Source organism: Triturus cristatus, chromosome 7 (assembly GCF_964204655.1).
Source record: "Triturus cristatus chromosome 7, aTriCri1.1, whole genome shotgun sequence".
NCBI classification, from domain to species: Eukaryota; Metazoa; Chordata; class Amphibia; order Caudata; family Salamandridae; genus Triturus; species Triturus cristatus.
The window spans coordinates 613,529,534-613,552,726 of record NC_140590.1 but is presented as its reverse complement, the minus strand read 5'-3'; the positions used below and the strand labels follow the sequence as shown (position 1 = coordinate 613,552,726).

General features: G+C 44.8%; 1 protein-coding gene across 1 annotated transcript in view; it reads left to right on the top strand.

Moving 5' to 3' along the window:
* TRIM25 (tripartite motif containing 25) overlaps positions 1–23,193 on the top strand; it is a 453,236-nt gene that overhangs the window by 237,279 nt on the left and 192,764 nt on the right. The window contains exon 6 of the mRNA XM_085617183.1: positions 8,824–8,895. Coding sequence (XP_085473309.1) covers positions 8,824–8,895 — 72 coding nt within the window. The remainder of the gene's footprint in view (positions 1–8,823; positions 8,896–23,193) is intronic.

Genomic DNA, 23,193 nt, shown 5'->3' with positions numbered 1-23,193 from the left:
TTTTCCAATTTCTCTTTAGCGTCCAGTGGGTGCCCTCCGCTCGCCCACCGTTTAGCAGGGTAAAGCCAAAAGGGATCAGATAATGATCTGACCACGTTAAAGGGTCTGGACTCTCCATATTTAAATCCAGTAAGAGTGGTAAATACTAAATCTAAGGTGTGGCCTGCTATGTGCATGGGCGAAAAAAACCTGTTGAATGAGATTAACGCCAGCTAAGGCAGATATAAGTTGACCTCCTTGTGCGCAGTTAGCATCGTCAGCATGTACATTAAAATCTCCTAGAACCATAAAATTGGTGTACTTTACTGATTTTTGAGCAATCAAACTGCATAAATTCTGCAGAGCCGTTGTAGCACATTCGGGGGGGTCTGTAAATAAGGATGCTAGCAAGGGCAAAAGTTGGATTGAATTGTATGCAGAAATTAAGACCCTCAATGCCCTGCTCAGCCAGCGAGTCCGAGGATGCCATCTCCCACGAATCCTTGAGGATAATGGCCACCCCACCCCCTCTTTTTCCGCCCTCCCGATTGGCAAAAAAAAAGTTAAAGCCAGAGGGTATAGCCAAAGCAATTGATGTAACCATATCCAGGTGGAGCCAGGTTTCTGTCAGAAACAGCAAGTCCCAGATACCATTGTTTAGAAGTGACCACACCTCTGTGGCATGCCTAACCAAAGATCTGCAATTAATAAGGGCTGACTTTATATTAACCTTACGGTCCTTCGAAAGGCCCCGGGGACCAGTTTCTCTCGTGTTGGTAGCCTTATCTAAACACAAACTCTTGTGGCAGGTCCCGCAGCTAAGTGGCAATGGGGCGGCCGCTAGGTCAAACTGATGAGATCTAGCGCAGAGAGGACCTTGGAGATCCAGCAGCTCGTCCCGCGACCAACGAACAGACCGACCGCTCCTGCAACTGGCATGCTGGCCGGCTCTGGTCGGCGGCCGGTCGCGGACGGGCGCAGACGGGCTTGCCTTAGGCGCGCCAGTGGCGCGCCCGCTGCGCACGTCCGCTGCGCGCTTCCGCTGCGTGGCCAGCAAGCCATCTGCCTAAAATACCCTGGAACAGGAAATGAAGGGCGAGAGGTGGGCGGAGTCGCGTTCGTCCCTCCGTTCAATCGGCACTATTAGCCGTGATGGACCGGGGACCGCGACCCGCGAAGAGAGCACACACTGTTTGCAGCAGGTAAGTAATTAAGCCCAGAAGCAAGTAGTTCCCAATATAAAAGAGCACAGTTGTTTTTAGAACATTTAAAAGTAATTTAAAAACAGGTCATGCAAATAAGCAATGTGTGTCGGTACACCAAACACAATACAAAATAGCAGCTTAGTATTTTATCGTTAGCTGAAAAGATATGAGAGATAGCTTCGCCTTGCGCTGTAACCTAGATAGTTAGGCTATCATTGGGCCCCCTGGGTGATTTGGACATTTATACCCTGTATATGAGAGGGACCAAGGGGTCTAGATCACGGGTCCTGGTTTGTTTGGATTCCCTTATAGACCAGCACTCGAGTGAGAGGGGAGTGCTTGTCGCTGGGGACTTGAATGTTACTTTCGAACCTCTCCTGGATCCAGACCTTGGGTGGGGTGTTGATCCTGAGGAAGACCAGTTCTGGGGAATACCTGGGCTTGACCTCGAACCAATTAAAAGGTGGACTGAGGCCGTAGTCCAGGTCAATGCACTTTGTTACGAGCAAGGACTGAGGGCGTTGAATGGTAGGACGCCGGGTGATAAATCGGGGGCCAATACATTTGACAATGGTCGTCATTCAAGTAGGATTGATTATGTCCTTTGTAGTTTGAAGCTATGGCGATCTATAAAGGACATGGTGGTCGAATTAAGAGTTGAGAGCGACCATAATCCTATATGCGTAACTCACTGGTGGTGGAAGAGTAGCCAAACATCAATAGAGGTGATGGAACCTAAGCCACCTGAAGTTGTCCCCTCAAATGACATGCGCAGACTTAAGTGGCGCGAGGTCAAGATCAACGACAAGGCCTTTGCCGATATTGACAATAAATTAGCTAGAGCTACATTGGATCTTGAGGGTGCCTTGGCCATCAAGACAGGTAGTGCTCTAGCTACTGGATTCCATGAAACATTGTTTGAGGGAATAAGTTTATATTTTATGAAACCAGTAAGAAAATCCAACAAGGCCCCACCCAAGCGGCTACGATGGTGTGATGGCGATTGTAGGAGAGCCAGGGCTGATCTGGCTGCAGCCCTTTTTAGTGGACATAATGATCGTGTCCGAAAGGCCAGACAAATATATAAAAAATCTGTAAGACAGGCCAAAAAGAAATGGGACGAGCTCCACTGGCTTGATTTGAAGGGAGCGTGTTATGCTAGGGACCCCCGACTATTTTGGAATATTATTAAGTGGGATAGAGGAGGGCTGCCTGATAGACCCTCAAACCATGACTCTCAAGAGGAATGGTTAAAATATTTCAAACCACAATATGCTTGTAATCCCAAATTTAATTTAATCTGGGCTACAACCTATGTTTTTTACTCCCAAGGCCCTTTTAGCAGAAAAGATGCTCTAATGGCCCTGGGATCTGTTGCAAGTGGGCGCGCTCCGGGAACAGATGCGGTTCCACCTGATGTCTTTCTGCACAATAAAGTTTGCTGGAGCAAGTACATCACTTTATTGGCAAATGCTGTGGCTGAAGGTGCGCCAGTCCCTAAGTCATGGGGGGGGGCAGTTATAATCCCCGTGTTCAAGAAGGGAGACAAGGCACTCCCAGGTAACTATAGGCCAATTAGCCTGATAGACTCCATCCAGAAGGTTATAGGGAGGATGGTTTTGAACCAGATATTAGAGTGGATTGAAGACAACAAGATTCTGTCCTCCTTTCAAGTGGGTTTCCGTAAGCTGACCAGTACAGTGGACCAGGTTTTTTGTTTTGTCCAGCTCCACTGGAAGGTAGTTACTTTGGGAAAAGGCAGCCTTTATGCCGCTTTCATGGATTTGAGAGCTGCCTTCGATCTTGTGCCTCGCCTACGTTTGTGGGCAGTGTTAGAAAAACTAGGTCTCCCCATAGAAATCTTTACCCTGGTAATGAGGTTACATGAGTCTAATTTTACCAGGATTCAGTGGGGGGGGGGGGGGGGGCTGGTGATGTCACTCCTGAGTTCCCGGTAGAGCGTGGTGTGCGCCAAGGTTGCACCATGGCACCCACGCTCTATTCACTGTATATTAACGGGATAGTTGACCATATGCTCTGTGCTAGCACTGACGCCCCAAGGTTGGCTGGAGTCACCATCCCAATACTGATGTTTCTGGATGATACGCTTATTGTATCCAAAACCCCGAGTGGCTTGCAAAGAGCTTTGCTTGTGTTTGACGATTTTTGTCTTGGCCATGGTCTGGAGGTAAATGTGGCTAAAACGAAATTTTTGGTTTTTAATCCACACCCAAGCTACAGAGGGAAAAAGCTATTTATGAATGGACAACCATTAGAGATGGTTAACAATTTTATGTACCTAGGCATGCACGTAGCAAATGATAATAAATGGTGTAAGAACATAGAGATGGCCGCCCTGAAATTTAGGCAACTATCGGGAGCACTAAGCAGGGAGCACAAAAAATCTTTTACAAAACCAATAAATCCCGTGCTCCAAGTTTATGAGGCTAAGGCCTTAAGCTCTGTGCTTTACGGGGCAGAGCTATGGGTATTTGACCAGCTAGCTTCTTTAACTAGAGTTGAAAACAAATTTTTTCGAAGTATAACTGGCCTTCCCCAGAGTACTCCTTTGGTACCTTTAAGATATGAACTAGGTAGGAAGGCCATTTCGGATATAGCCAAACTTCGGCCGGTTTTATACTGGCAGAGACTTTGGACCACTCCTGAGCTTTCCCATTATGCTAAAGGTCTCATGGACATCATAAAATTAGATGTGTTTCATAAGATCGGATGGTTGAAGAACCTCCATGAGACCTTGAATGATATGGGTATGGAGGGGTTATGGAGTGACCCGGTGGCTGCTCTGTTCCCCTCAAAGAGATCCCTTAAAATGGCATACTGAGTAGAGCAATCCCTTCGGGGATGTCTGGCTGTTATCTGGAGGCAAAAATTACACCTGCTCTAGAACCGTATTGGGACTTGGTTGCCAAACCTGGAGACAGGAAACTCTATTTCCAGTTTAGAGCTGGTTCTTTACCACTCAGGTCTCCGACAGGAAGGTGGTCCAGTGCATGTGAGGAAATATGTCCTGCCTGTGGGTTACAAGTAGAAACAATCGCCCACTTCCTGTTTGTCTGCCCTGCATTTGCTACTCCAAGACGAGTTTGGTTGTCCCCAATGTGCAAGACTTTAGGTACTAGGAGTAGTGTTGTGGCATTAAGAATTTTGCGTACAAGCACCTTACCAATCATTTCTATAGCATTAGCCAAATTTCTGGGATGGGCATGGATTTTACGGAATAAAGCCATTAAGCAAACCCTTGAAGTCCTCTAACAAGAAACTGGGGCTCGGGTTTCTCCTTTTGCATCATGATATGTTTTTTTTAATCAACAGAGTAATTTATACATTGCAGTAGACTTTGTTGTCATTTTTAACTATGTATTTCTATTTTCCAGTCTTTTGACTTGTTTAATGCTTTTTTAAACTTTTCTAAGTATTTATTGATGTTTTTTTTTAATAACTTGTTTGGGCACTAGATGTCAAGTTTTGTTTTATGTTTGTGTCTTTTATGATCTTTTTAAAATCGAATAAAGACTGATGATGATGTATCTTTAATCAACACTTCCTTCGCTCTGTGCAATTGGTCCTTGTGATTTTGCTTCATGTGTTTTTCATACAATGCTGCTCCATGGTGCTACTACTAAGACCCTTTCTGCAGTACTTGTATATTCAAATGCATGCTAGCTTCACCATCAATGGCAATTACTATCTCTGTATGCCTTTGTACTGTTGATCACCTTAAAATGTATAAAAGCAATCTAAAAAAATGGAAAACACAAAAGCTTAGTAACAGCTGGTGCAAGGTACTCTATTGATTCACGGGATTCTGGGGGAAGCTTGCAGAAACTCAATGGAAAACCACACCAAGGCCCTCGTAATGGCAGGTGTAAGGTACTCTATTGGTTCACAGGTTCTGGGGGATCCCTCCCGGGACTCATGTGCAATGAAATCACAGGATCTGGGGAACATCAGTCATGCTATCATAATGTGCGATTAAACGCCACAAGGGTAATACAATATGAGCCCTGCATGCTAGAACCACTACACAGAGGACACATGAGGGGGTCATTACACTGAGCGGAAGTAACCTGAGTCATTGGCACAGCGGCAATGCATCTCTGTCGGTTCAGGTTGGTCTTGGTGCTTCGGAGATCTTTGAAGCCAAATGGTTTCTAAGTCCCCGGTTTCAGGAAAGGCTAGGAAGGGAACAAGTTGACAGCAATCCAGGGTCCAGGACCTTGTGGACAGCATAAGTGTCAAAACTCACTCCATCATAGCAAGTAGCAGGGTCCAGGGCAGGTCTTGTTGTGCAATAGTTTCTTCTAGCTTGTAGTATCCCTGTAGCTTGAGCAGAAGGTTAGCGTAATGGCCCTTGGGGTCCACTTCTTTGCCCTGGTTACAAGAGGGAGAGCAGGTCCAGTCTTCTAGGCTCTTATCAGGTCACAGACAGCAGGCCCAGTCCTCTTCTGTTCTTCCCCAGTTGCAGAAAGTGTTCTGAGGGTAATAGGGATGCTTCATTTATAGCTGTCACTAGCCTGTGGGAGGGGGTGACTCCTGGCTCCTCCCTAACTAATGGGGTAAAAGTTTCCAGGTGTTTCCCTTCCCACATCTGCATCACTTCCTTTGTGCCCTTCTGCAAACAATCACACAGTGCCCCTGCCTGTCCAAATCCAAGATGGTGAAAACGCTTCTCCCTTTGTGCAGAGCCTGGGTGCTCACCCTGCGATGTGGCTAGGTAAATGAGCAACCACTCCTCTGTGGTCACTCAAAAAAAGATAAGGGGGCAGCTCCTCTTGCGCTGGGATTGATGCCTCCCTAACTGATCAAACAGAGGATGGCCCCTCTCAGGTGTCAGCTAACATTTGCCTGTAATAGGGTAGGTCTCCTTGAAGTTAATCAAGTTCCTGGGCACCACCCAGATGTTCATCCTGCCAGAGGAACAGAACACCTCCCTACTCTCAAGGCTTTTGTCTCCACTCTGGAAGCAAGTTCACACCTCATCAAGGGAACTATTCAGCTCCTTGGTGACCACTGAACTGACGCAAATGGGCCTCAAGGGCTTTAGGTAGAGAAAAAGGGAACTTTCTAAAAGCTCCATTTCTAAAATGTTTATTACAAATCAGACTTCACAAGTGAGTTGGGCTTGTAATAAATGTTTGATAAAGTCCATGAATGAAATGTGTAGGTGTTTCCTAGCCAGAGATAGCATTATCAAATGTAATATTGTATCAAAGTTCTTTCCTATGGAACAGCCAACCTGCTACAGATAAAATAGCTTTTGGGACCTTGTCATTGTAAGGACATGTTTAACATTAAACTTTTTCATGTCCAACTTTTAAATAAATATTGCACCTCTAAAATCAGTAATGCGTACAACTTCTCAAAGGAGAAAATAGTCAATATGCTCTCTTGCCCTAATAATCCTTTCAATACAGATATGACACAGTCCTTCTGTGATAATCTGGTGGACCTTTTTCATACAACAATTCTGAACATCTACTTTGAACTCGAACCCAGTAAATCAGGATCAGTCAGGTCTCCATTGTGCAAAGTTATGTTATCCCATAATGTGATTTTGTCCACATTATCACCTCTCTCCGCTGTGCAAGTTAAGAAGTTACCATCCCCTGTGTCTCCTACCCACCCTGGCAAAACATACAAGAAAAGCATTTCAATCAGCAGCTCATGACTTTTATTGGTGCGCATAAGCTTATGGACTCATCCCAAAAAGGGTTTCCAGAAATGAGCACAACACTGAATCATCATTGATAGCTGCGGTAGACAGCGTTCGATCAGTGGTGGATGCAGGAGAGGCTGCTACCCTTACATTAGATTTTTTTGCAGCCTTTGACACGGTCTCTCCCTTCTCTCATCCTGTCTATCCCAGTTTAGGATTAAAGACAACACTCGCAGCCTGTCAAGATCTTTTCCCTCGAATAGGTCGCAGACAGTAATATGTGGACATTTTGCATCCGAACCGTTTTTCCTCCCCTGTGGAGTTCTACCGGGTCATCCCTAAGTCCCACATTGTTTAATTAATTTGCTTAGTCTCTGGTTAGGCCTCTTCAGTCATTCTGCTTTTGTGTGTTGTCATACGGTGACGATACCCGGATTGTCACATGATAAATGTTTGTTAAGTGGCTCTGAACTTCAGGAATTGCATGTGAGAAATAAAAAACTGGATGAAAGATAACTGCCTTAAATTAAATGCAGATGAGACTTGGTCCTGGTTTTTTGACTGTCATAATTATATTTGGGATAACAGCTGGTGGCCCAATGTTCTTGTCTCCCCGTCAATTCAGCAAAAGCTCTTGTGGGGATTTTCGAAGAGAAACTATTATTTGATTCACAATTGAGCTGCACTGTTTCGTCTTGTTTAAACATCAGATCCTTGAGGAAAATCTTTCCCTTTATTCTTTTTGCTGTGCACAAAACAGTGGTTCTAGCTTTCATTTCGTTGCGGCTGGACTATTGTAATGCTGTTTATCTCAACATCAATAAAGTTTCTTCGGCTAATCTTCAAACTGTCCAGAATGCTTCTGCTCAGCTTATTCTGGAAATCCTCAAACATCAATCAGTGTCCGCGGAACTGATGAAAGTGCATTGGATCACAGTGTGGAAAATAATTTCTTTCAAGTCTCAATGCATTGCACATAATTTGTTATATAATCAGGGCCCCAAGTTTTTCTCAGATCTAAGTACCAGTGGTACACACCCAGCAGTAGGCTTTATTCAACCAAGTGCAAACTAGTAGTGGTACCTAGTATCCACCACATCATGTGGTGGAAGACCCTTCTCATTTGCCACAGATAAATTGTGGAACTCATTAACACGTCACATAACAAAAATTGAGAATAACCTGGTGTTTAGGAAAATTCTTAAAACTTGGCTCTCTACTCTCTAAGTGGGTTTCCATCTCCTAGGTTTGGTTTCCTCGCCCTCCATTTCGTGTTTGTGGCATGGTGCCTTAACACCTTTGGTTATATATGCGCTCCATAAATAGGTTTTTCACTTCATTTGAAATACGATGCACCCTGCCTTCTGGGCAGTAAAGCCTAGTTAGGGGTGGCTTATTAATATTTACAAGGAAGCTTTAAGCCTGTCAGAAGAAATTTAATTTGACAGTTCGAAATTGCAGTTTTAGAACTGCACAGACAGGCTTACACATGGTAGGCCTACAGTCGTTTACGCTGACACAGTAGTTAATGACACAATGGGTGCTGCAGGCTACTTGTGATGTCTAACTTACAGGCTCTGGGTATGCTTCTGTAAAATATACTAGGGACTTATAGGTAAGTTAAATATGCAAATTAGGTGTTTGCCAATTTCATCATGTTGATGGGGCGCACAAGGTCTTAATCACTGGTTAGCAGGTAAAATGTGTGCATAGTTCTACAGCCTGCAGAAATGTGATAAAAGACCAAAAACTAAAAAGCAGAAACAGGATGACCATTCAGAAAGGGCAATTTTGCTACAAGTATCCCTAGCTGCATGTTATGTTTTGGCCGTTTTACATTCGAGAAAAACGTTTTCATGATGTGAGTGGGCATTAACACAATAATTATCTCTGCTGAGTAATGTACACAGTAGGTTATTTTGTGGCTATAAATATCTTTTTGTTTAATTTATTCCCTTTTAGATAACATGAAAATTGAGATATCCTTTGGCTCTGCTTCGCCAAACAAAGACCTAGCATTTGAGAAAAATAGAGGTAGGAAAATTAAGTCTTCAATATATTGTTTAGCATATTGAATTTTCGAAGTATAAAAAAAGACAAGAACTGTGTTGGGAGTTATGCCTGTTATATGGCAGACTTCAGGCGCTGGACCAGAGTCTGTTAAATGGTTGGTCAGTGAACGAAATGCTTTTACAGAATCCCATGTGATTGTCTGAGTGAGGTACAGACACCTTCCATTGGCTGATGTTCTGCATCACTTCAAGATGAAGTTCGGTATGTACACTGAGGACACACAGATGCTTTCCTTGAATGTATTCAAGAAAGTGAATGGATTATCTTTAGCCCTTGAATGCACTGAATGGCGCTGAACTACCCAACACTTAATCCATTCAACTCAAGTTTATGCTCATTAGACCGCTTCCCAGGATGAGAGATAGCAAATATTGGCAATATCTTAGGATATTTGCCGACAGACAATTTTTGTGGTTAGGAATTCAAATATAATAGTCAATAATCACTTCTAAGCTACACATTTCCAACCAGTTGGGAATCTCCTTGAAAATGTGCTTTTACCATCTAGGGTGCATTTGAATGCTTTCCACTCACAGAGTAATAATGACTAATTCATTTTATTCAAACTTGCGATGTAAATTCAGCTTATCTCACATTACCAAAGAAGAGTGCTGCTTCAACAACTTTGTTCTATTTAAAACAAAGTGATCACATGTCCATCTTTCTGCAGCAAGTTCATTGGCTGGCGCAAATATATCAGGTTCAAATCTGAATGTGCTCTGTATCACATCTTGCATTCCACAGCTCTCTAATTCCTAAATGGCAAGTTTGCAACATACCCTTAAATCATTTAACAACCTCTTGTTTTATACCCTGAAAAAGATAGAAAATATGGAGTTTGAGTGCTCTCAGGGCACAAGGAATTTGCTTGTGGGACGCTATTCCTGAAATGATCCAGATACTTTGAAAACTTCACAAGAAACTAAACACTTTTTTTTAATTATTATTATAAGTACCAGTAAATAAAAATAATTACGGAGCAATAAATTCACCCTCTGTAGCATAAAAATAATATTACAATGCAGTATCAACACACTCTGCAAACATACAGAATTCCCCGAAACAGTTCCCAGTATCAGCAGAACTAGGTAATTCATATTGGATGTTTTTAATATTTGCTGTAACCTTTAAATGTCTACTGCAATCAAATCGGGTTAAAGCAGATTAGAATTGTAACTGGAAAGTTTGTTAGAGGGAAGACTATGGAACATGACTGGAAGTCAGTTTTTGATAAACACATTTTTATGTCAAGCCTGTATACTTTTTTTGTATGCACCGTAGTCTAGACTGATGAAAAGCTGGACACTCAGTACTTTATTCACAAAGCAGGCATACATTTGCTCATTTAGTTTCCTCCTATTCTTACAGTAGTTTTCCTGTTTTAGAATTCCTAGGTTTCCTATTTATGTCTAACCATTTTCCCATCCTAATTTTGCATAGTACTACACACTGTGTAAATGTAGGTCATGAGTCCAAATGCTCTTCACTAAATTTTTTTGTTTCCCTCTAGAGAATTTCCTACTCTACACCCTCAATTTTTGAAAGCGGTCCTACTCCTTTGCCACATTGGACATAGATATACTCTTACCCTTGATAGCAGTACATTTCTGATGGCTATATCTAACTGCAGATTTCTCACCTTTTGAGTATCCAAACAGCCTTGACTAGATCCACATTTTTCACCAGCAATTGCTCCCACATGCCGTTAAGTGGCGTCATTGGACTCCACGAGAACTTCTCCCTACCTGGGAAGTGATGGAGAGAGTTCGCATATAGATACCGCCTCTGTACACTAATGTATGTTCCTTTATTTGTGCACCCTTCGACATGGATCTAGAGCGCTGATCCCAACTATGTAAGTTGTGCTAACACCAAAATTCCAAAGAGCTAGACTGTGTCCCAAGTGAAATGTCCCCCCCCCCCCCCCTACCCTCAAGACCAGAGGCTTAAAATTGAATCATGAAAGCAAGAAGCGGAGTCGGTCACGGATCCAAACAATATCTGCATATATTGCCTAGGTATCAGGAGCCATTCGAAGTCATGCGACAAATGCTCCCTGATGCATCAGAATGCGATGAGGGACCAAACTCTAGACTGCAGAACACAAGAAATGGTTGTGCTCAACAGTGACCCGGATCTTAGATGCATGACCGCTCCCACTTTATACCATGGTGCTGTTCTCACTGCAAGTTCTTGGGTATGTCCAAATACAATTTGTGCCACAAAAGTAAAAAGTTAAAGTTGAATTTGTCTCCCTATTGCCACTGCAGCAACAGGGAATGGAGGGAGGGATGTTAGTCAAGCAGTTGGCACTCCAAGAGTCTTACTCCAGCTGGCGTCATCTGACTCAGATCTTGTTCTGATGCAGGCGCCCCAAGTTCCTTGCAACAGATAGTGCTTTAAAGAGACCATGCTGCACATTTTCAAACCAATGCAGACTCCTTCTGGGACACCTTCAGGCTCTATTTAGCTGTGTGGGCCGCAGTCTCTCTTTTAGCCCTGTGGAAGCCTACTGGTTTTTAAACCTTTTGTTTTACCTGCGTGTTTTTGCCAGCACTGTTATTTATAGCATTCCTTTTTATGCTACAAGACCCTGCTGTTTTCATGAGACATTTAGCTTTTCCTCAACTTTCTGGGGTTTTGCATCGTTGCTGTTGAATTTCTCGCTTCAAGTGCTGTACTTTGTTTTTCTGCTATTGTTTCCGTCATGCAGCAGTGTTGCACTCCACCACCTCCTTTTTGATAAAATCCAGGGGACATTCCAATGAAATGGAGTAAATGGCTTGGTGCTCAATTCTATTGGCACTAAAGCTCAAGAAATGTTTGATCATTTGCCTCCTCTGGTTGCGCCTCAAGGTATGGAAGTCTATGATGAATTTACCAAGGCTATGGACAGACTAAAATTGAATTTTACAGTGGAACTCCACATTGTGATGGAACGTTTCAATTTTTCTTCCAGGCATCAGATGTCTACAGAGCCCATTGAAAACTATGTTGCAGCATTAAGAGTTTTAGCTGCTAGTTGTGATTTTTGTTGCTCTCATTGAGCAATATTTGCGAGATCAAATTATTATGCATTGCTTTAATAAAAAAATTAAAGACATAAAAATCCATCACTCAGGGAAGTATTGAGGTCGTTAAAGGTATTAAGAGAGTTGTCAGATCTTTCAAGCTTTTGAATGTTGAGAAAGAAGGTCAATCGGATGTGGCTCTTATACGCAATGGTGACCAAAACAAATCTTTTAAAAATAAAGTATTTTCTTCCGTGAGCAAAGGGAAATGTGTTAAATGTGGGAGTTTTCCTCATTCTAACAAAGCGCTGTGTCCAGCTATCAGCAAAAGTTGCTTCAAATGTGGCAGGGCAGGTCATTTCTCGAATGTGTGCAGATCTCAACGGGGTATCAATGCTATCCAGGAGTGTGCTTCGGAGATACAATCAGGTGAACCTGAAACCAGCAGTAAAGTTCTTATGATCATGGGACCTCTGGCCACGTCTAGCATTGATAAGGAGCCGTGCAAGGCACATTCTTGGGAAGTTTTTATCAATGGTATCAAGACCTACATGTTGGTTTATTCAGGTTCTCCTTTTCCTTGATCACTCATAAGTTCTTTAACAAGGTCTGGCCTGACAGAAAATTGCAGGACTGTGACATTAAGGCCTTTGTCTACGCGAATTCTAACATTGATATTTTAGGATATTTTATTGCAGCCATCTTGTTTCAAGATCGCACCATCATGGGTAAAAAAAATGTAGCAGAAGAACGACAACATGTTCTGGGCTGGAGACATCAAGGGAATTTGGGACTTATTTCGAATCCTTCGGAAGAGTTACCTGTATATTGTATGGCTGTATATCAAGGTATAGTAAAAGTTATTGAACAATTTCAAGATGTTTTTTGCAAAGAGTTGGGAAAAGTTGTTGTGGGTTTCTCTCACAAAATTATTCTCAAACCTAATACAGTTCCTGTTCACCACAAACTTAGAGATGTTTCATTGAGTGCCAGGGGGGGACTCTCTTCTTTACTCAAACAATTGCTCCTCGAAGGTGTGATTGAGGAAGTTACTGCGTCTGAATGGGTGTCTCCCATTGTTATTGTTAGAAAAAGCTCAGCCCTCTTGAGGTTGTGTGTGGACTTGAGATCCCTCAACAGGCAGATTGTGGTTGATTGTCACTCTCTTCCCAAGATTCAGGAGTTACTTGCCCAGATTGGTGAAGTCAAATTTTTCACTTTAGATCTTAAATCCACCCATCATCAGATAGAGTTGGAGGAGGGCTTCATCACTCCTGATTGGGCCTTTAGATACATTTGCATGCCTTTTAGACTTGGATTCACAGCTTCTGTTTTCCAAAAACTCATGTGTTCGAGGCATATGAGCTGCAGATTATACACTGTGCATAGCTCGCCATCTGGTGTTGGGCCCGGAAGTTTGCAGTTTGTTTTTCCTCTTGGAAAGTCTTTGGAAGTCACGAGTTCGGTGACTCCTCCTCTGGTTCGTATTGCGCATGGGCTTCGGCTCCATCCTCAGATTGTTTTTTTCCGCCATCGGGCTCGGATGTAATACTTCGTGCTCCGGTTCCGAGCTTCCCAGTTCAACGATCGACGCAAAAATCCTCGCTCATCGAGCTTCTTCAGATAATAAATCATCTTACTCATCTTCTCTTCGGTACTTCTTCGATTCCGGTCATCGACGGCGGCCTTCGGGCCTATTCGGCTCCGGTCTCGGCTGATGGAAAGAAATCCCTTCAAGAAGTGCCCTCGATGTGGGTCCAAGTTTCCCCACACCGATCTTCATGAGGTGTGCAACCTCTGCCTCTCCCCAGAACACGAGGCCCGAGACTGTCCCGCCTGCAAGTCTTTTCGCTCAAAAAAGACCATTCGAGATCGACGGGCTAGACGCAACATGGCGCACTCTTCGACCTCCGCTCCAGTCGACATCTTCGGGGAGGACGTCGAAGCTCCGGGACAGCAGGACATCGAACAGGAGGACGACGACCTCGTCAGCGCTTCCGAGGCCGACGACTCAGATGTGGAGGACATCACCCCGGCGCAGCGGGTCGTGAGTACAATACCCCCTCCCACGCCCACGCCGATACCGGAAAAGGCTTTGGTCACACCTTCGCCTCCGGGCCGAGGCAAGACCAAGGATACTGCTTCTCACACCCCACATTCGGGCCCAGTAAAGAAGCCTATTAAGCCTTCCAGCAGCTCGGGCTCGAGCCAGCCGACCACCGGTGCCGAGAAACACCCTTGAAAAAATCGCCCTCCACCTCCACACCGAACCCGGCACCGAAGTCTTTGGTGTCGAAACCTGCTCCTCCGGCGCCGACCAAACATCACAAGGCCCTCGGCACCGACACTCCCGTGCCGAGACCTTCTTCGGCACCGACCAAAAAATCGGAGGTCCCAAAGAAGCACGGCTTCGATAAGCCTAAAAACGTCGCCCCCGAAACCTTCGGCGCCGACCGAACAACCTGTGTCGCAGGAACTTTTCACACCGGATCCTCTTCAGAAAACACTCACCAAGGATCCAAAAACTGGACACTTGACTTTGTCTTCAAAAAAGAGACACTTATGCAAGCCGGCTCCACCTCCAAAGAGAAAGGACATTGCTACTTCTCCTTTCAGGGTGCCCTCCCCACCTCCTCCACCCTCTCCACCTCCACCCCCCCCCCCCCCACCTCATCGTTCCCCCACCTTGTCTCCTGTCCCAGACGATTTGGGAGACCCTTATTATGATCCAGCAGATGTGCCACAAGACCCCACCCCTACTGAATCTCCAGACCCATGGGATGATTATAACAATCCCAGATGTCCCACAGGATGACCTCTACCCATCTAGGCCATCCCCACCTGAAGATTCCTTGGGTTTTCACCATTTATTACAACGGGCGGCACACTACCACGGGGTGGAGTTACATACTGACCCAGTGGAGGAGGACTTTCTCCTAGACACCTTTGACGATGCACATAGGTCTACTGCCATTCTACCTATGTTTAAGGGCATAATTAAACATGCCCCTGAGGTTTTTAGAGACCCAGTCAGGGCCAGGGTCCTAAATCCTCGTATAGAGAAGATATACAAAGCCGCCTCCACAGACCCTTCTTACATTAAAGGCCCTGCACCATTGGATTCCCTAGTGGTATCTACAGCTAGGAAGCGCTCAAATTCTCAGGCGTCAGGCGAAGCACCCCCACCTGACAGAGTCCAAGCTCCTAGACGCGTCAGGGAAGCGCACTGCGTCACAAGCTGCCAATATATGGCGTATCGCCAATACGCAAGCACAGTTGGCCCGATACGACAGGGCGCACTATGATGAGCTAGAGACCATCATGCACCATCTCCCTGAAAAGTACAAGACTAGGGCTAATGAATTGATTCAAGAGGGGAAAACAATAACTAATACCTCGATACACTGTGCCCTAGATGCAGCAGATACAGCCTCCAGGGCCATAAACACCAGTGTCCTTCTCCGTCGCCATGCCTGGCTCAGAGTTTCAGGGTTTAAACCGGAGGTACAAGCCTCTATATTAAACCACCCATTCGACCAAGGTCATCTATTTAGCCCCAAAGTAGACGAAGCCCTCGAAAAATTGAAAAAAGATACAGACACGGCGAAATCCATGGGAGCCCTGCAGTCACATACTCCCAGGCGCTCCTTTCGCCGTTCTTCCTTTCGGGGCACGGGCAGAGGCTACTCCTCGGATAGTGCATCCACGTCCTACAAATCCCCTCCTCAATCTACCTTCACAAAGGGTTATCAAAGAGGCGGATACAGAGGCAATAATAATAAGGGCAGAGGGAAGACAAATACCGCCCGCTCTGCCACACCTCCTGCCCAATGACTTTCCCCCGCTCCCTCCAGACCATTCCACTCCGGTCGGAGGCAGACTACAACATTTCCTTCACATCTGGGAGACAATCACCTCAGACAGATGGGTGACACAAATTATTCAGTCAGGGTATTGTCTAGAATTAACATCTACCCCCCCAAACATTCCACCCTGGCACTGCCCTATGTCTCAAGAACACACTGCGCTACTAACACAAGAGGTGATCTCCCTCCTGCAAAAAGGAGCAATAGAGCAGGTCCCCATAAATCAAAAACATTTAGGGGTCTACTCCCTGTACTTTCTGATTCCAAAGACGGACGAGACTCTACGACCTAGCCTAGATCTCAGACATCTAAACACCTACATACATTCAGACCATTTTCACATGGTAACCCTTCAACAGGTTCTTCCACTCCTCTCCCAGAACGATTTTCTCACCACTCTGGATTTGAAAGACGCATACTTTCACATCCCAGTACACCAGTCTCACAGAAAGTACCTCAGATTTGTGGTGGACGGACAACACTACCAGTTCAAGGTGCTCCAGTTCGGGGTAACAACAGCACCAAGGGATTTCACCAAGTGCCTGGCAGTAGTGGCTGCACACCTCAGAAGACAGCACATTCACGTCTTCCCGTATCTGGACGATTGGCTGATAAAAGCCACGTCCTACCAACAATGTGTGCAACATACCGCCGCTACGGTCCGACTACTTCACCAGCTAGGTTTCACGGTGAACCATCAAAAATCCCACCTGGTACCATCACACACACAACAATATCTTGGAGCCACCATAGACACCTCAAAAGCCATAGCCTATCCCAATCCTGCCAGGATTGCAAAAATACAGGCTCTGCGTCAAAAATTCCTATGTCAACACTCTCTCCCAGCAAGAGTGTTTATGCAGCTCATAGGGATGATGGCCTCTTGCATCTTTATAGTGCCCCATGCAAGACTCCAAATGCGTCCACTCCAAGAGTGCTTAGCACACCAGTGGAACCAGGCCCAGGGACAACTGACAGATCTGGTGTTGGTAGACGGTCGCACCCATCGCTCTCTGCAGTGGTGGAACACCACAAACCTTTCCAGAGGTCGACCGTTCCTGGACCCGGTCCCACAGATAATCCTAACAGCAGATGCATCACTCTCCGGCTGGGGAGCTCATCTGTTACATCACAAGGCACATGGACGCCACAACAGAAGTTACTCCACATCAACCATCTGGAGTTACTGGCGATCTTCCTCGCCCTAAAATCCTTCGAGACGCAGATTTCAGGCAAGGCAGTCCTCATTTGCACAGACAACATGACTGCCATGTACTACATTCAAAAACAGGAGGGCACACACTCTCCACAGCTCTCTCAGTTAGCACAGAGCATATGGAGATGGGCAATTCCACAAAAGATTTTTCTCCTAGCCCAACATGTCCCAGGAGTCCAAAACACCGTGGCAGATCTGCTCAGCAGACAGACACAGCAGATCCACGAGTGGGAACTTCACCCACAAGTTCTTCACCCGTTCTTTCAGAAGTGGGGGCATCCACACATAGACCTATTCGCCACCCACGAAAACAAAAAATGCCCAAGCTTCGCCGCCAGATATCCACACCCATTGTCCAAAGGCAATGCGATATGGATGAACTGGTCAAACAAATTTGCATACGCTTTTCCACCTCTCCCACTAATTCCATTAGTGGTGCGAAACCTACAACAGCATTCCCTAACTCTGATCCTAGTAGCTCCAACATGGGCCAGACAACCGTGGTACACCACACTGCTGGAACTCTCAGTAGTACCATACCAAAAGCTACACCTCTCACCATGCCTCCTAACCCAGAACCATGGAGAGATCAGGCACCCAGACCCAGCTCAGCTCAACCTTGCGATCTGGCTCCTGAGGTCCTAGAATTCGGATACCTTAACCTTCCCCCTGATTGCATGAACATAATCAGGGAAGCTAGACACCCTACTACTAGAGCGTGCTATGCAGCAAAGTGGAAAAGATTTGTTGTTTACTGCCACAACAACACAATCAATCCTTTAAATGTATCCATACAGCACATTATATGTTATTTACTCCATTTACAAACGTGTAACCTAGCATATACTTCCATTCGGTTACACCTCGCTGCAATTGCTGCTTATTTACAGAACAGGCAGCACCTCTCACTTTTCAAAGTACCTGCCATCAAAGCCTTTATGGAAGGCCTCAAAAGAGTAATTCCACCCAGAGTACCACCCTCACCTGTGTGGAACTTGAATATAGTCCTCACACGGTTAATGGGACCCCCTTTCGAACCATTACATAAGTGCGAGCTGCAATTTCTCACATGGAAAACAGCTTTTCTGGTGGCCATCACTTCCCTCAGAAGGGTTAGTGAAATACAAGCACTCACTATACAGGAACCTTTTCTCCAGATGCATCAGAAGAAGGTTGAACGCCGCACCAACCCCAAATTTCTACCCAAAGTCATTTCCCCATTCCATCTAAACCAGTCGGTAGAATTACCAGTCTTTTTCTCGCAACCCCAAACAGTTGCGGAAAGGGCTTTACACACACTGGATGTTAAAAGGGCTTTACTTTATTACATCCAAAGGACACAACCTTTCAGGAAAACCAAACAGCTATTTGTCTCCTTCTCCCCACCATAACAAAGGCAACCCTATTTCTAAATCGGGGATAGCTAGGTGGATTGTGAAATGCATACATATTTGCTACCACAAAGCAAAACGAACGCTATCTGTTCCCCCTAAAGCCCACTCTACAAGGAAGATAGGGGTTTCTATGGCTTTCCTAGGGAACATAGCACTAGATGACATCTGCAAAGCAGCGACATGGTCAACACCGCACACCTTCACAAAACATTACTGTGTAGATGTGCAAACCAAGCAACAAGCTAGTGTGGGCCAAGCTATACTAAAAACACTGTTTCAAACAACTGCAACGGATACCGGTGATCGCCGCTAGGGTTGGGTACTGCTATATAATCTATGCACAGTGTATAATCTGCAGCTCATATGCCTCGAACGGAATATGCTACTTACCAGTATGCATCTGTTCTTGGCATGTAGAGCTGCAGATCTATACACGCCCACCCGCCTCCACGGCTACCTGTATCCGTTCCAGTATTATCTTATTTAGATACAATACACATGGGTTTCTTTACTGTTACTACTACGCTCCATCTTTCCCTGCTGGCGAAAAACAATCCGAGGATGGAGCCGAAGCCCATGCGCAATACGAACCAGAGGAGGAGTCACCGAACTCTTGACTTCCAAAGACTTTCCAAGAGGAAAAACAAACTGCAAACATCCGGGCCCAACACCAGATGGTGAGCTATGCACAGTGTATAGATCTGCAGCTCTACATGCCAAGAACAGATGCATACTGGTAAGTAGCATATTCCTTTCTCTTTTTGGTGAAATGGAAGTTGTGGTTGCATTTCAGGATGACATCCTTATTTTTTCTGAAATTGAGGAGTCTCACAATGTCAGGCTGTCTAAGGTTTTCCAAGTGTTACAGGACAAGGGGGGTGACTCTCCAGCTGGAAAAGTGTAAATTTCTCACCCAAGAAGTTGAGTATTTGGGTCATTCTATTTCTGCCAAAGGTATTTCTCCTAAACACAAATTAACGGAGGCAATTGAGTCTATGCCTGCTCCCAAGGACAAAGACCAATTAAGATCATTTTTAGGTCTTTGTGAGTTCTATTCTAGATTTGTTGATCAGTTTTCTCAGATTGCTTCACCTCTCACGTTGCTTAAGAAGGGTGAGCGTTTTGTCTGGGAGGACCCTCAGAGGTTATCTTTTGAAAGGATCAAGGTCTCCATTGTTAATGCTTCTCCCTTAGCTCCCTTTAATTTTAGGGAACAGTGTATTGTGAGTGTGGATGCTAGACTAGAGGGTTTGGGTGCCATGTTAAGCCAGAAATCTAACAATATGGTCAAAGCTGTGGCATTTGCCTCCACACCCCTTTCTGTAGCTGAAAGAAGATATTCCACCATAGATCGTGAGGCTTTAGCATATGCCTGGGGTATTGAACATTTCAAAACGTATCTGTGGGGTAAAGGTTTTACCATTAAAACTGACCACAAACCTCTTTTGTCCTTATTGAATAGTAATGGCACTGGTAAAGCATTGGCTCGTTTGGTGAGAATTTTTTCTAAAATGTATGAATACTATTTCAAGACCAATTATATTCCGGGTGTGTATAATGTTGTAGCTGACTGCTTATCCAGATTGCCCGAACCCAGTCTCTCAAGTGATACTGAGGTGGTTGAGGAGTACGTTGTGGCTACTGTTGAGGATGTTTTGGGAAAGTGGTCTAGTAATCCTTCCAAAACAGCTTGGTTAGAAGCTACTCACCAGGATAAGATTTTAACAAAGTTTTGGAGTTTGTAAATAAAGGCTGGCCTAGGGAGAAAATGCTGTCGGCTGAATTGCAAGTTTTCTGGAAGGTCAAGGATGCCATTACCGTTGAGGGTGGGGTTGTTACCAAAGATAGTTGTCTTGTGCCACCCAGAGATCTCAGAGAGTCAATCTTAAAACTGTCTCATGAAGGTCATCTGGGAGAAACATATACTAAAAGATGGGTTAGAGAGCATTTTTGGAGGCCTTACTTAGATTATCAAGTTTCTTCTTTTGTGAAATCATGTCCATTGTGTACCAATTCTGACAAATCCCTTATCACCTCCAAGACTGATACAAAATATTCTAACTCTTCTGAAAGATCTTGGGAAAAATTAGCTCTAGACCTCCTTGGACCATATGATAACCTCTCTTCTTGCAAGTTGTAAGTGATTGTACTTATTGATTATTTGGGTGGAGAATAAATGGATTTCCCAACCTACGTCTAAGGTTGTTACAGAATTTTTGGGAGAATGTTTTCATAGAGAGGGACTTCCTGATTGCATTGTTTCTGATAAAGGGGTGTAATTTACCTCTGATGACTTTGGAAGTTTCTTGCTTGTCATAAATATTAAACTCCTTAAAACTTCCTTTTACTCATCACACGTGAATGGTCAAGTGGAAAGATTTAATAGTCATTGTTGAGTCTATTAAATCTGCTCGTGCCAACAGAGTTGATGTTAAAATATTTGTTGCAGAGAAAATATGGGCTTATCACACATCTCCTCATTCCATTACCGGGTTTGCTCCTTTTATGATGCTTAAAGGTAGGGTTCCCAGGTTGAGCTTGACACCCTCTTGGATGAAGGAGAGGTCTCCGGTGGTGGATTTGAAGTAGATTTATCTTAAGGCTAGGCAAAATGTACTTAGCCATCTGAATTCTAAAAAAATAAGGAGCAAGTATCTGTTGATCAAATGATCTTGTGTGACTCTAGTTCTCAAGTTTCAAAAGGTTTATCGGAGGGAAATACCAGGACCCTGTTGGTTGGTGATTATGTCGAAATCAAATTACCTTTTCATGTCAAAAAAGGTAATTCAACATTTTCTGGGAAGATCTTTAGAGTTGTTGTAAAAGGTAGAATCTCTGCCAAACTTAACAATGTGTCTTGGTGGAGTCCTAATAGGCTGGCTAAGGTTCTGTTCTGAAAAATGTTTTGGATAAATCTAATCCTCAAAACGAGCATGTTGGATGTTCCTTACAATTTTTCTCTCTTTCAATGATTTGGCAAATTTTCCCTCATTCACCAATGAGGTTCTTTCTAAGCAAGATATCATACCTGGAAAACAAGTAATCCCTGAGACTGTTGATTCTCTTGTGGATGATTTTGTTTCTTTGGATTTAGAAAGTTCTGTTCGGGATTCCAATGTTGTGGCTCAGCAAACAAAAGAGATGTTCTCTTTTAAGGATGTTTCTATCCCTGAACGTCCTCGAAGGGAAATTGCTTTACCAGAAAAATTTTGTGATTTTGTTATGTTTTAAATTTGTCTGGCTAGACTGCTTGTATATTTACTGCATCTCAGAGGTGTTCTACTTTTGCTGTTATTTTTTGTTCATTGGGTGGGGGGAGGTATGCAGTGTTCCTTCCGTCTCTTGGCGCCAGATGGATTTTTTCCACCTCGCGCTAAGGCACGCTCTTGGCAACAAACATTGGTTCCGTTTTGTATTTGTATAGGCAGTTGCTGTTCCTGCCTGCCTTTCTTGGGACGTGTGGTTGCTGGGGACCTGCATTTACAATTAAAACAGTTCCTGGTAACTTTACCTCCGTGGTTTGATCTTTTCACATTGATTTGTAGAATGTTAGTGTATCGGGCTCCCGAGACTGCATTAGAATCCCCACCAGACCACCCAAAGAAGGTAGTGCCTCATTCGTAGTTGTATACAGAGCAGCAGAAGTCATTTATTTTAGACAAAAAACAGCTTGTTGACAGAGGTCGTGCAGCCTCGGCCTTGGACAGTTTAATGGCCTTATGTATGAAGCCATGTTCAGCTCCTCCAGTTAGTCGCCCAATAGCTAGATGACTTCGGCTCACTCCCGGAGACCTAGCCTTTCTCACTCAGCGTCGGACCCCTAAAACTTTAATGGTCCAAGCGTACGTAAGCTACGGGAACCAAAATGCATTTCGTTCTTCTCCACCAGATAGGGAGATAAAACACATTGCGACACATTGGGCAAAATAGTATGTTCGAGGCATATGAGCTGCAGATTATACACTGTGCATAGCTCGTCATCTGGTGTTGGGCCCCGATGTTTGCAGTTTGTTTTTCCTCTTGGAAAGTCTTTGTAAGTCACGAGGTCGGTGACTCCTCCTTTGGTTCGCATTGCGCATGGGCTTCGGCTCCATCCTCAGATTGGTTTTTTCCGCCATCGGGCTCGGATGTAATACTTCGTGCTCCGGTTCCGAACTTTCCAGTTCAACGATCGACGCAAAAATCCTCGCTCATCGAGCCTCTTCAAGATCATAAATCATCTTAATCACTGTCTCTTCGGCACTTCTTCTATTCCGGTCGTCGACGGCGGCCTTCGGGCCTAATCCGGCTCCGGTCTCGGCTGATGGAAAGAACTCCCTTCAAGAAGTGCCCTCGATGTGGGTCCAAGTTTTCCCACACCGATCTTCCTGAGGTGTGCAACCTCTGCCTCTCCCCAGAATACAAGGCCCGAGATTGTCCCGCCTGCAAGTCTTTTCGCTCTAAAACGACTATTCGAGATCGACGGGCTAGACGCAACATGGCACACTCCTCGACCTCCGCTCCAGTCGACATCTTCGGGGACGACGTCGAAGCTCCGGGACAGCAGAACATCGAACAGGAGGACGACGACCTCGTCGGCGCTTCCGAGGCCGACGACTCAGATGTGGAGGACATCACCCCGGCGCAGCGGGTCGTGAGTACAATACCCCCTCCCACGCCGATGCCCAAAAAGGCTTCGGTCACAGCTTCACCTCCGGGCCTAGGCAAGACCAAGGACACTGCTTCTCACACCCCACCTTCGGGCCCGGTAAAGAAGCCTATTAAGCCTTCCG